The 12264-nt window shown below is 41.7% G+C and overlaps 1 protein-coding gene and 1 pseudogene across 9 annotated transcripts in view; one reads left to right on the top strand and one right to left on the bottom strand.

The window, feature by feature from the left end:
• TRIM37 (tripartite motif containing 37) overlaps positions 1–12264 on the top strand; it is a 171610-nt gene that overhangs the window by 25230 nt on the left and 134116 nt on the right. For all 9 annotated transcript variants that reach the window (XM_051824777.3, XM_089317265.1, XM_089317264.1 and 6 more), the window contains 4 exons: positions 2561–2648; positions 6505–6627; positions 9343–9466; positions 11850–11917. In XM_051824777.3, coding sequence (XP_051680737.3) covers positions 2561–2648; positions 6505–6627; positions 9343–9466; positions 11850–11917 — 403 coding nt within the window. The remainder of the gene's footprint in view (positions 1–2560; positions 2649–6504; positions 6628–9342; positions 9467–11849; positions 11918–12264) is intronic.
• LOC127484535 (small nucleolar RNA SNORA51) lies at positions 9023–9145 on the bottom strand (annotated as a pseudogene).

Raw genomic sequence — 12264 nt, 5'->3', positions numbered from 1 at the left:
TTTTGTTTGAAAGGCAGAATTATAGAGAGGAGGAAAGTGAGATTTTCCATCTGCTGATTCACTCCCCAATGGCTACATTGGCCAGAGCTAGGCCAACCTGAAGCCAAGAGCTGCTTTCGCATCTACCATGTGGGTGGGAGGGGCCCAAGCACTTGCGTCATCTTCCTCTGCTTTCCCAGGTGCATTCACCAGGAGCTGGATGGGAAGTAGAGCAGCTGTGACCAGCACCCTTGTGGGTTGGTGATTTTACAGGCAGCAGCTTAACCTGTACCACAGCTCTGGCCCCTAAAATGTTTTTTTATTTGAGCTATGGCAATCCTTTATATATTCTGGATGTTAACCCCTTAACAGATGCATGATTTGCAATTTTTTTTCTTCCCATAGGTTACTTTTTTCACCCTATTTATTGTGACTCAATATGTCTAAGTTTTTAATTTTGATGCAGTTCAATTTGTCTATTTTTACTTATTATTGCCAGAGCTTTTGCTACTATATCCAAGAAATCACTGTTAACTTCAGTGTCATGAAGCTTTAACCCAGTGCTTTCCTTTTTTTTTTTTTTTTTTTTTTTTAAAGATTTATTTATTCAGGGGCCAGCACTGTGGCACAGCAGGGTAACGCCCTGGCCTGAAGCGTCGGCATCCCATGTGGGATCTGGTTCTAGTCCCAGCTGCTCCACTTCTGATCCAGCTCTCTGCTGTGGCCTGGGAGGGCAGTGGAGGATGGCCCAAGCCCTTGGCCCCTGTACCTGCGTGGGAGATCTGTAGGAGGCTCCTGGCTCCTGGCTTCGTATTGGCGCAGTTCTGGCCGGTGCGGCCAACTGGGGAGTGAACAGCGATGGAAGACCTCTCTCTCTCTGCCTCTCCTCTCTCTGTGTGACTCTGATTCTCAAGTAAAAAATAAAAATAAATCTAAAAAAAAAAAAGATTTATTTATTCATTTGAAAGTCAGAGCCACACAGAGAGGAGAGGCAGGCAGAGAGAGAGAGAGATCTTTCATCCGATGGTTCACTCCCCAACTGGCCGCAATGGCCAGAGCTGTGCCAATCCGGAGCCAGGAGCCTCCTCCGGGCCTCCCACGCGGGTGCAGGTGCTCAAGGACTTGGGCCATCCTCCACCGCAATCCCAGGCCATAGTGGAGAGCTGGATGAGAAGTGGAGCAGCCATGGCTAGAACCAGCGCCCACATGGGATGCCAGCGCCTCATGCCAAGGCGTTAACCTGCTGCGCCACAGCACCGGCCCCACCCAGTACTTTCTTTTTTTTTTTTTTTCTTTCTTTCTTTCTTTCTTTTTTTTTTTTTTTTTTGACAGGCAGAGTGGACAGTGAGAGAGAGAGAGACAGAGAGAAAGGTCTTCCTTTTTTCCGTTGGTTCACCCCCCAATGGCCGCTATGGCCGGCGCACCGTGCTGATCCGAAGCCAGGAGCCAGGTGCTTTTCCTGGTCTCCCATGCAGGTGCAGCGCCCAAGCTCTTGGGCCATCCCCCACTGCACTCCTGGGCCACAGCAGAGAGCTGGACTGGAAGAGGAGCAACCGGGACAGAATCCGGTGTGCCGGCGCTGCAGGCGGAGGATTAGCCTATTGAGCTATGGCGGCGCCGGCCGCTTTCCTCTTAAGAGTTTTATCGTTCTTGATTTTACATTTATGTCTTTGATATAATTTGAATTCATTTTAAAAAATAAAATATAAAGCAAGGGTCTGTATTAGTCTGCTAGGGATAACAACGTCACTGACAGGTGGTTTAAATAATAGAAAATTTTTTTCTCACAGTTCTAAAGGCTGTGAGTCTAAGGTGCTGACAGGGTTGGTTTCTGGTGAGACCTCTTTCCTTCTTAGATGGCTGCCTTCTTGCCCAGTTTTCCAATGGCCTTTACTGTGGGCACCTGTAGTCTTGATGTCTTTTAAGGACACGTATGTTGGATTTAAGTTCCAACCCTGTGACCTGCTTGATCTTCCTTAAAGGCCTCATTTCCAAATAGTGTCATATTGTTCAGTAAGGCCTCCACATGGGAATATTTTTTAGGTGGGGAAAAGGACCTTGAATTCATGCTGAGTTCAACTTTATTGTTTTGCATATATTACCTAGTTCAAGAGAAAATTTAAGATTGAGTTGTTCACTTCTCATGAGGATTCAGTATTCTGTTGCGCAGTTAATCATGTGTCCTGGTTATTGTTTTCATTGCCTACAGCAGTAAAGGCATTGGTGCATGCACACATGCTTGGTAGGTATCGACATGTAATCAGTCTGATAATTAAGCACTTAATTAATGTTATAGAATTTATCATCTGTAGTGACGCTAGGAAATTCTGCTATATTCGCATTTGTATGTTAGTTACAAATGAATCTGGATTTTGTATGGTTTATAAGGTCTGGATTAATTAAAATTAATACTTCACAAAGTTTTGTCCATGTGTAATTCTTTAGATTAATTCATGGAAGCCATGGAATACCGTTTATGTTTTCTAGACATGTAAACTTAACTGACCGGCTTTAGGAATTTGTTGAGGTAATTGTTTTAATTTTAATTAATTTATAACTACTTTCTTTTCATAATGTATAGGTGTGAAAATCACCATGAGAAACTTAGCGTATTTTGCTGGACTTGTAAGAAGTGTATCTGCCATCAGTGTGCACTTTGGGGAGGAATGGTGAGTGGAACAAATTCAGTATATTCTTTTTTTTTTTTTTTTTTTTTTTTTTTTGACAGGCAGAGTGGACAGTGAGAGAGAGAGAGAGACAGAGAGAAAGGTCTTCCTTTGCCGTTGGTTCACCCTCCAATGGCCGCTGTGGCCGGCGTACCGCGCTGATCCGATGGCAGGAGCCAGGTACTTATCCTGGTCTCCCATGCGGGTGCAGAGCCCAAGCACTTGGGCCATCCTCCACTGCACTCCCTGGCCACAGCAGAGAGCTGGCCTGGAAGAGGGGCAACCGGGACAGAATCTGGCGCCCCGACCGGAACTAGAACCCGTGTGCTGGGCCACAAGGCGGAGGATTAGCCTGTTGAGCCGCGGCGCCAACCCAGTATATTCTTTTTAGTTAGTATATTAGTTAGAAGGATTTAAATCATGTTAGATTTAGGTAGAAAATAGTATCAATGTACTTTTTTTTACAATGATAATAATAATGTGTCTGCTCTAAAGAGACCTTACTCAAGCTGTTATATCTTCTTTTAGTCCAAAAGAACCTCTTTGGTGGAGATGTTTGACATAGGATTTAAACCTTTTATTTAGATATTTTATCCTGTTGTAAGATCAAAGTCTTTTATTTGGTTAAAGGTCATTTGATCTGATAGACTGGCCTTGATTTCTAGTTTTGGGATCTTTTTTGAACTAGAACAAGAACTTAGACACTTTTGAAGCAATGTTAGTGTAATACCTATATTTTTTTAAAAAGACTCTTTTTCACTGTTTTAGTTGATTTTTTCAGTTAAATTCCAAAACAGATTTTTTTTTAAAAGATTTATTTATTTTACTTGAAAGTCACAGTTAGGGGCCGGCACCGTGGCTGACTTGGTTAATCCTCCACCTGCAGCACCGGCATCCCATATGGGTGCTGGGTTCTAGTCCCGGTTGCTCGTCTTCCAGTCCAGCTCTCTGCTGTGGCCCTGGAGGGCAGCGGAGGATGGCCCAACTGTTTGGGCCCCTGTACCCGCTTGGGAGACCAGGAGGAAGCACCTGGCTCCTGGTTTCGGATCGGTACAACGCCAGCTGCGGCGGCCATTTGGGGAATGAATCAACGGAAGGAAGACCTTTCTCTCTGTCTCTCTCTCACTGTCTATAGTTCTACCTGTCAAAAAAAAAAAAGTTACACAGAGAGGAGAGGCAGAGAGTGAGAAAGATAGAGGTCTTCCATCCGCTGGTTGACTCCCCAGATAGCCAGAACAGCCAGAGCTGTGCCGATCCGAAGCCAGCAACTTCTTCCAGGTCTTCCACATGGGTACAGGGGCCCAAGGACTTGGGCCATCTTCCATCGCCTTCCCAGGCCACAACAGAGAGCTGAATCAGAAGTGGAGCAGCTGGGCCTCGAACTGGCACCCACATGGGATGCCGGCGCTGCAGGTGGCAGCTTCACCTGCTATGCTGCAACGCCAGCCCCCCAAAACAGATTTTTAGCAAGCCTGCCTTTATCAAGTCTAAATCATTTAAGTTAGGGTTTCTAGAATCAGCATTTCATTTTATAATTGTGTTCTAGTGTTAATATTTAGCTAAATTATTCATCTATGATGATGACTACAGTTGGTTCACAGTAACCTCAGTAGATTGTTAATGAGAATAATTGATAGAGCAAAAGTGGTTAGGTATCTAGAATTGCTTGTTAGCCATGAGAATTAATCATTGTCTGGGTATCAATCACCTTTTTTTTTTTTTTTTTTTTTTGACAGGCAGAGTGGATAGTGAGAGAGAGAGACAGACAGAAAGGTTCCTTTGCCATTGGTTCACCCTCCAATGGCCGCCGCGACTGGCACACCGTGGCCGGCGCACCACACTGATCCGATGGCAGAAGCCAGGTGCTTCTCCTGGTCTCCCATGCAGGTGTAGGGTCCAAGCAATTGGGCCATCCTCCACTGCACTCCTGGGCCACAGCAGAGAGCTGGCCTGGAAGAGGGGCAACCAGGACAGAATCCGGTGCCCTGACTGGGACTAGAACCCGGTGTGCTGGTGCCGCAAGGCAGAGGATTAGCCTGTTGAGCCGCAGCGCCGGCCAATCACCATGTTTTACAGAGAAAGCTAGCAGGCCAAATTTGTTAGGTAGAGCTAGGTTAAAAGAGCATTTTCTGTTCTAACTTGAATACTTATGTACTGACTAGAAAAAATTAGGTTCCTACAGTTTAATACTTAAATAGATTATGTTTTGTAAGAGACAATGGACACATTCTTTTTTTTTTTTTTTTTAAGATGTATTTATTTGTAAGGTGGAGATAGAGAGAGAGAGAGAGAAAGAGAAAGAGAGAGAGAGAGAAAGAGGTCTTCCATCCAGTGGTTCACTCCCCAGATGGTCGCAATGGCTGGAGTTGGGTGATCTGAAGCCAAGAGCCTGGAGCTTCTTCCAGGTCTCCCATGTGGGTGCAGGAGCCCATGCAGTTGGGCCATCTTCTGCTTTCCCAGGCCATAGCAGAGATCTGGATCGGAAGTGGAGCATCTGGATCTCAAACCAGTGCCCATATGGGATGCCAACACTGTAGGTGGTGACTTTACCCACTATGCCACAGCACAGGCCCCTGGACACATTGTTTAGGAGAACATGGAAAAATCTCTCTCTTTTTTCTTTTGTGAACTACTGTGGGGTGCTTTGGCTAAAAAATACAATTCTAATAAGAACTTACCTGTTATAAGAAGTTTCTTGTAATAAAAGTTTATTAGTTTTATGTATCCTTTCAGAGAGTTTTAAATTACAGTACCAAAATTGGATAGCAAACTGACTTTCGGTTCGTAGATTCAGAAATTGTTCTCTGAGCTGAATGCATCTGGATTTGCAAGGTTTATTTCTCTACAAGTAACTTTTTGTGGATGAGAAGTAGATTTGTTGCTGCTGCTAATTATGTAACTGGAATTTTCCTCAGATATCTTTCTAATTTTTAAATTGTGCCAGCAACTGAAGATTTGGTGATGAGCAAGACAGATAACAGGCAATTATACATTTAAGTGATGTGGTAAATTTTAGGAATAAATAAAGAGACCTGAGAGGCTGACCCTGTAAGACTGAGTTAAGATCCAAAGGATGAGTAGGACTTAAGACCTGCCGAGATGGGTGAAGGAATATGAAGGATAATTATTATTTTATTATTTTTTAAAATATTTATTTATTTATTTGAAAGTCAAGAGTTACACAGAGAAGGAAAGGAAGAGAGAGACAGGTCTTCCTTCCACTGGTTCACTCGGCAGTTGGCTGCAACGGCTGGAGCTGTGCTGATCCGAAGCCAGTAGCCAGTAGGGTCTTCCAGGCCTTCAGCGCAGGTGCAGGGGCCCAAAGAATTGGACCATCTTGTACTGCTTTCCCAGGCCATAGCAGAGGACTGGATCGGAAGTGGAGCAGCCTGGATTTGAACTTTCGCCCATATGGGATGCTGGCACTGCAGGCGGCAACTTAACATGTTACGCCACAGTGCCGGCCCTGGATAATTATTTTTGAATAAAAGTAAATAACTTTTGCAACAGTCTTTTGGAAAGAAGTTTGAGGACATGAAAGAAGGTCAGTGCTGGGGAAGAATGGTTAATAAGATGGCAAATGGTTTGGGCTATGATTTGAGGATTTTGGTTTTTTCCCTAATGAGTGAGATATCTAGGTAAGTTAAAATTTTCCTTTATAAGCTTAAAGGAGTTCCTACATGGGCCAAGAGATTTTAAGCAAACAGTGGCTATTTTTAACAAAACAAAGGTAGCTAACAAGATAAAATTCATTTGAAAGTATTTATCATTCTATTAGTGTTCATAGAGTGTTGAAAAGCAATATAAATGCAAATAAGAAATGACAATGTTCTAAAACTGCTCTTATTAATTTAAATAGCACGGTGGGCATACCTTTAAACCTTTGGCAGAAATTTATGAACAGCACGTCACTAAAGTGAATGAAGAGGTTGCCAAACTTCGTCGACGTCTTATGGAACTGATCAGCTTAGTTCAAGAAGTGGTAAGACTAGTATTACAAGATAATTATCCTTTTTGTACTATATAACATTTTAAAATACAAATTGACTAGATGTTAAAATCAATGTTGTCAAGATTTGAATATTTGATAGGATCCATCCATAGTCAATCTCATCAATTTCAGACTAGCCAAGCTACTGGCATCCAAGGTCTTAGTCTGTAGGGGCACAACTGAAACCAGAGTATCAGTTAATGAAATCCATTTGATACAGATTCAATAATTGACTTCTGAACAGAGTCAGTGTTAACTTTTTTTTTTGAAGATTTATTTTATTTGAAAGGCAGTTACAGGGAGAGGGAGAGACAGATCTTCCACCCGCTGATTCCCTCCCCAAATGGCCACAATGGACAGGGCTGAAGCCAGGAGCCAGGAACTTGTTCTGGGTCTCCCTCATGAGTGCAGAGGCCCGAGGATTTGGGCTATACTCCTCTGCTTTCCTAGGCACATTAGCAGGGAGCTAAGCTGGAAATGGAGCAGCCAGGACTAAAATTGGCACCCATGTGGGATGCCGGTGTTGCTGGCTGAGACTTGTCACAATGCCAGCCCCAGTATTGACTTTTTATAGAGTCATTAAATTATTCATTCTTTGGGTCCCCAGCTTTTGAGAGTGTTTCTGCTACCAAGGAGTGAGTTATTTCTGATTTGCTGATTAGAACTCTACAGAGTTGAAACCATAATAATTATCAGTACTCTTCAGAACTTTTATGACTCAGATAGCTATGGTAAACTGTTCATTGTTTGCAATGTTATATCTATGAAAAAATATGATGTTTCAAATAATTAAGTACTAAAAATACTTGTGGAGTATATTCTGTCTAAAGTTGCCAGAATGGCAGTTATAAACCAGTTTGTAGACCGTTTCTAACTTAGAACAGAAGCCAGGAGCTCCTTCCTTTTCTCCCACAGGGGTGTCAGAGGCCCAGGTACGTGGCCCATTATCTGCTGTTTTCCCAGGTTCCTTTGCTGGGTGCTAAAGCAGAAGCAGAGCAGCTGGGACAGGAACCATTGCTTTCATGTGGTGTTACAGGTGGCAGGTCGACCCACTGTGCCTCAGTGCCAGTCTCAAAAGATTATTTTTTTTGTGTGTGTGTTTTAACAGTGTTTTTATTATGAAATGTAAATTTATAAAATGTTTTATATAAAATGAACAATTTTCATGTATTTCATATATTACAGATTTAGGAGCATAGTGGTGCTTTGCACCCTACCCCTACCTTTCTTCCTGCCCAAGCTCCTACTCTCCCCCCTTGTTCCATTGGTATTTTTTATTTTAATTTTTACAATTACATACTTTATTTTATAATCATAAGCTTAATCTTGTACTAAGTAAATAATTCAACAAATAATAATTAATAAGAAAAAAAAAACACTGTTCCTCAACAGTAGAGACAAGGGCTGTAAACAAAAACCAAACCTCAAAATGTCAATTTTGCTCCCAGTAGATTTTTAAAAATATTTAATTTGTTTTAGGGCTTTGTCAGCATGTGAACTGGCTTTACTTTTATGTTTTGAAATGTATCCTATCAGGAATGTATTTGGGGCTTCGAGTATGTGTAGTCCATGTTACCTAAATCAATTTTTTTTTTTTTTTTTTTGGACAGGCAGAGTGGACAGTGAGAGAGAAAGACAGAGAGAAAGGTCTTCCTTTGCCGTTGGTTCACCCTCCAATAGCCGGCATGGCCGGCGCGCTGCGGTCGGCTCACCACGCTGATCCGATGGCAGGAGCCAGGTGCTTTTCCTGGTCTCCCATGGGGCGCAGGGCCCAAGCACTTGGGCCATCCTCCACTGCACTCCCTGGCCGCAGCAGAGAGCTGGCCTGGAAGAGGGGCAACCGGGACAGAATCCGGGGCCCCGACCGGGACTAGAACCCGGTGTGCCGGCGCCACGAGGTGGAGGATTAGCCTATTGAGCCGCGGCGCCGGCCTTCTAAATAATTTTTTGAAATTATGAATCTTTATTGATTTAAAAAAAAAGTCATATAATTGATTATGCCTTGTTTACTTTTTAGGATCTATTTTTTTTTTTCATTATAATTTATTTATTTGGAAGAGTTAGAGAGAGAGCTAGAGACAGATTTGCTGTCTGCTGGTTCACTCCTCAAATGGCTGCAATAGCTTGTGCTGGGTCAGGCTGAAGCCAGGAGCTGGGAGCTTCATCTGGGTTTCCCACTTGAGTGACCAGGGCTAAAGTACTTGGCCCATTCTCTGCTGTTTTCCCAGGCACATTAGCAGGGACCTGGATCAGAAATGGAGTGGCCAGGGCTCACGTGTAGCTAATGCGATGCTGGCATCAGAGGCTATGGCTTAAACTTCTGTGCCACACAGCTGGCCATATTGGTCTCTCTCTTTTTCTTTTCTTTTTTTTTTTTTTTTCAACTCCATGTCCCCCCATTCACAATACAGACCAGGCACGAGGCCTGAGCTGAGGTGTATGTGGGGAAGCTCTACTCTGCCTCCTCTTTCTATGCAGTCAGTGTAAGAACACAGCCTACATAGGGTCTTTCTTAATTGACTCACTTAAATGCACAACATTTTTAAAGCACCTAATCTATTTCGATAATTTAAAGATATTTTTGACTTTTGATTTCTAAGGAGGGAATTAGTTGATTTTGAGAATAATTGCAGTAGGTTACATTAATGTTTATTTGCTATTGCTTTTTAAAATTCAAAAAATTTTTTTGCCTGTTTTATCTTCTAGGAAAGAAACGTAGAAGCTGTAAGAAATGCAAAAGATGAACGTGTTCGGGAAATTCGGAATTCAGTTGAGATGATGATTGCACGGTTAGATACACAGCTGAAGAATAAGCTTATTACGTTGATGGGTGAGTGTTTATGCTGCTGGGGTACATGGTACTTTTAGCCTCCTTAGGGTTTGATCTTTGAGTAGCAAAGGTTGATGAATTGTTACAGGCTCAAAAGGAACCTTGAGATTTTAGGCAACTATATGTTACAATTTGGACAGATGATTTTTATTTAGAGATGGTTGGATAGAAAAGTTTCATGGCTATTTGGATGGGATCCTAATGACCATTAGGCTTTGTTGTTAGGCAGCAGTGTTTTACCTCCTTCAAATCTAGTCAGAGGGGCCGGCGCTACAGTGTGGAGGGTAAAGCCACCGCCTGCAGTGCCAGCCTTCTATATGAGCACCAGTATGAGTCCTGGCTGCTCCACTTCTGATCCAGCTCTCTGCTATGGCCTGGGAAAGCAGTACAAGATGATCCAATTCTTTGGGCCCCTGTACCTGCTTGGAAGACTGGGAAGAAGCTCCTGGCTCCTGGCTTCAGATCTGGGCAGCTCCAGCTGTTGTGGCCACTTGGGGAGTGAACCAGCAGATGGAAAACCTCTCTCTCTCTCTTGCCTCTCCCCTCTCTCTGTAACTCTGACTTTCAAATAAAATAAATCTTAAAAAAATTAATCAGAATTCCCACTACTAATGTTTCTTTTTTTTTTTTTTTTTTTTTTTTTTTGACAGGCAGAGTGGACAGTGAGAGAGAGAGACAGAGAGAAAAGTCTTCCTTCCAGGAGCCAGGGACTTCTCCTGGTCTCCCATGGGGTGCAGGGCCCAAGCACTTGGGCCATCCTCCACTGCACTCCCTGGCCACAGCAGAGAGCTGGCCTGGAAGAGGGGCGACCGGGACAGAATCCGGCGCCCCAACCGGGACTAGAACCTGGTGTGCCGGCGCTTCAAGGCGGAGGATTAGCCTAGTGAGCCACAGTGCGGGCCCTAATGTTCCATTTCTTTCAGTGCATCTTCATTGAAGATGAAGAACTAACATTTGAAAATTTCAGGGTGATCTACTCAGTTTTTTCTTAGTGATTTAAAGTCTTGATTTGGTTTCTAGGAGGTCCATATTAAATCTAAATTATTTATTTTTTTAAAGATTTATTTACTTATTTGAATGGTAGAGTTAGAGAGAAGGAGATAGATCTCCCATCTGCTGGTTCACTTCCCAGTTGGCTGTAATGGCTGGAACTGCGCTGATCCAAAGCCAGGAGCCAAGAGCTTCTTCCAGGTCTCCCACATGGGTGCAGGGGCCCATACACTTGGGCCATCTTCTACTGCTTTCCCAGGCCTTAGCAGAGAGCTGGATCAGAAGTGGAGCAGCTGGGTCTTGAACTGGTGCTCATATGGGATGCCGTTACTGCAGACAGTGGCTTTATCCGTTGTGCCACAGCGCTGGCCCTTCATGCTCACTCCCTAACTCAGCCTTCTCAGTAAATAAAATCTATTGAGAAAAAGAAAAAAAAAAGAAAGACTTCTGTGCTAAATACCTATTCCACAAAGATAGCTTTTAATTTTTTCTGTTTCATTTATAGTCATAGCATATGTATTTTTTATTTGAAAGGCAGATATATATGTACACACAGATACAAAGATTGAAATATCTTCTATTTTTCCATCTACCTTTTTACTCTCCTAATTTTGGTTTCAAAAATAAAAGTTACACCTATTATATGTCTTTTTTAAATCAAGTATGCCTCCAAATTGATGTAACTTATGCTAACTTCATGTGATATCTGCTTAGACTTTTGTTATTTAGGAGAAAAATAATCAAATTTAGCAAGCACGCCTCATGTTTTTCTTTTAAAAAATATGTGAAGCTTCTTTCTTCCTTTTCTGTGTTATTAATCTCTTTAATGATAGTTCCTTTTTCTCTTTCTTTCTTCAGATTTTTGAGACCGTTTACCTCTCTGGGCATTCTTTTTTATAAGTCTTTGTATGTTTAAAGACATTTTGCTGACATTTAAAATAAACATCTGATCTAGTAACTACATTCCTCTTTTAAACCACAGCCAAATTTGGAGGACAAATTATTTTAGAATAATTGTCTGAATGCAATGCATGTTTCTTCAAAAAGATTGTGAAGATATAGAAAAGTAATTGTTTTACTTACAGTATATGCTATACATTTCTTAGATGAATTTGATGGTTTTATCTGAAACTAATTAGTGTTGATTCTGAAGCTCTCTTTTCAAAGCTGCTGTAATAGTAGATTTCACCTCTTTAATCTCTAGAAAAATTTTAGGGTAGCTTGTAATGAGGAAGTTTTGTTATTGAATATGCTATGCTTCTGCCTTTCCCTCTTTGTAGCTTAGCGTTTCAAATAAATAAATGTTTTTTTAAAAAATAATATGTTCAGTGGAAGTTAATTTCATTCCTAAGCCAGTAATGAAGATGAGTGTTGATTTTCTGTTTTTAAACAGGTCAGAAGACATCTTTAACACAAGAGACAGAACTGTTGGAATCCTTACTTCAAGAAGTAGAACACCAGGTGATGAAATATTAAATGTAATGAAAAAGTCTGTCTTTTTTGGTTCATATGTTTTAAAAGTTATTTGTTTTTTACTTTTTTGACCAGAATATCTGAATGATATCAAAAGATCTGTGATTTCTGCTTGCTATCATGAAGATTTTTATGAAATAAGAATCACCAGTTTCAAGTTTTCTTTTCATATTTGGGAACAAAATAAGATTGATTCTGATTTTGCAAGAATAGAATTATTTTTAGTGGGAATAACCCTATAAAAAGTTAAAATCTCTTCTTGTGGTTTAGGTTGTGGCTTTGAGATAGAATATTACTACCAGTGACTTACACATAGTGATTCTTATGTTAAAATG

This window comes from Oryctolagus cuniculus, chromosome 17, assembly GCF_051225735.1.
Source record: "Oryctolagus cuniculus isolate XC-2025 breed Fujian yellow rabbit chromosome 17, ASM5122573v1, whole genome shotgun sequence".
NCBI lineage: Eukaryota > Metazoa > Chordata > Mammalia > Lagomorpha > Leporidae > Oryctolagus > Oryctolagus cuniculus.
This window is presented reverse-complemented; position numbering and strand designations above follow the sequence as displayed.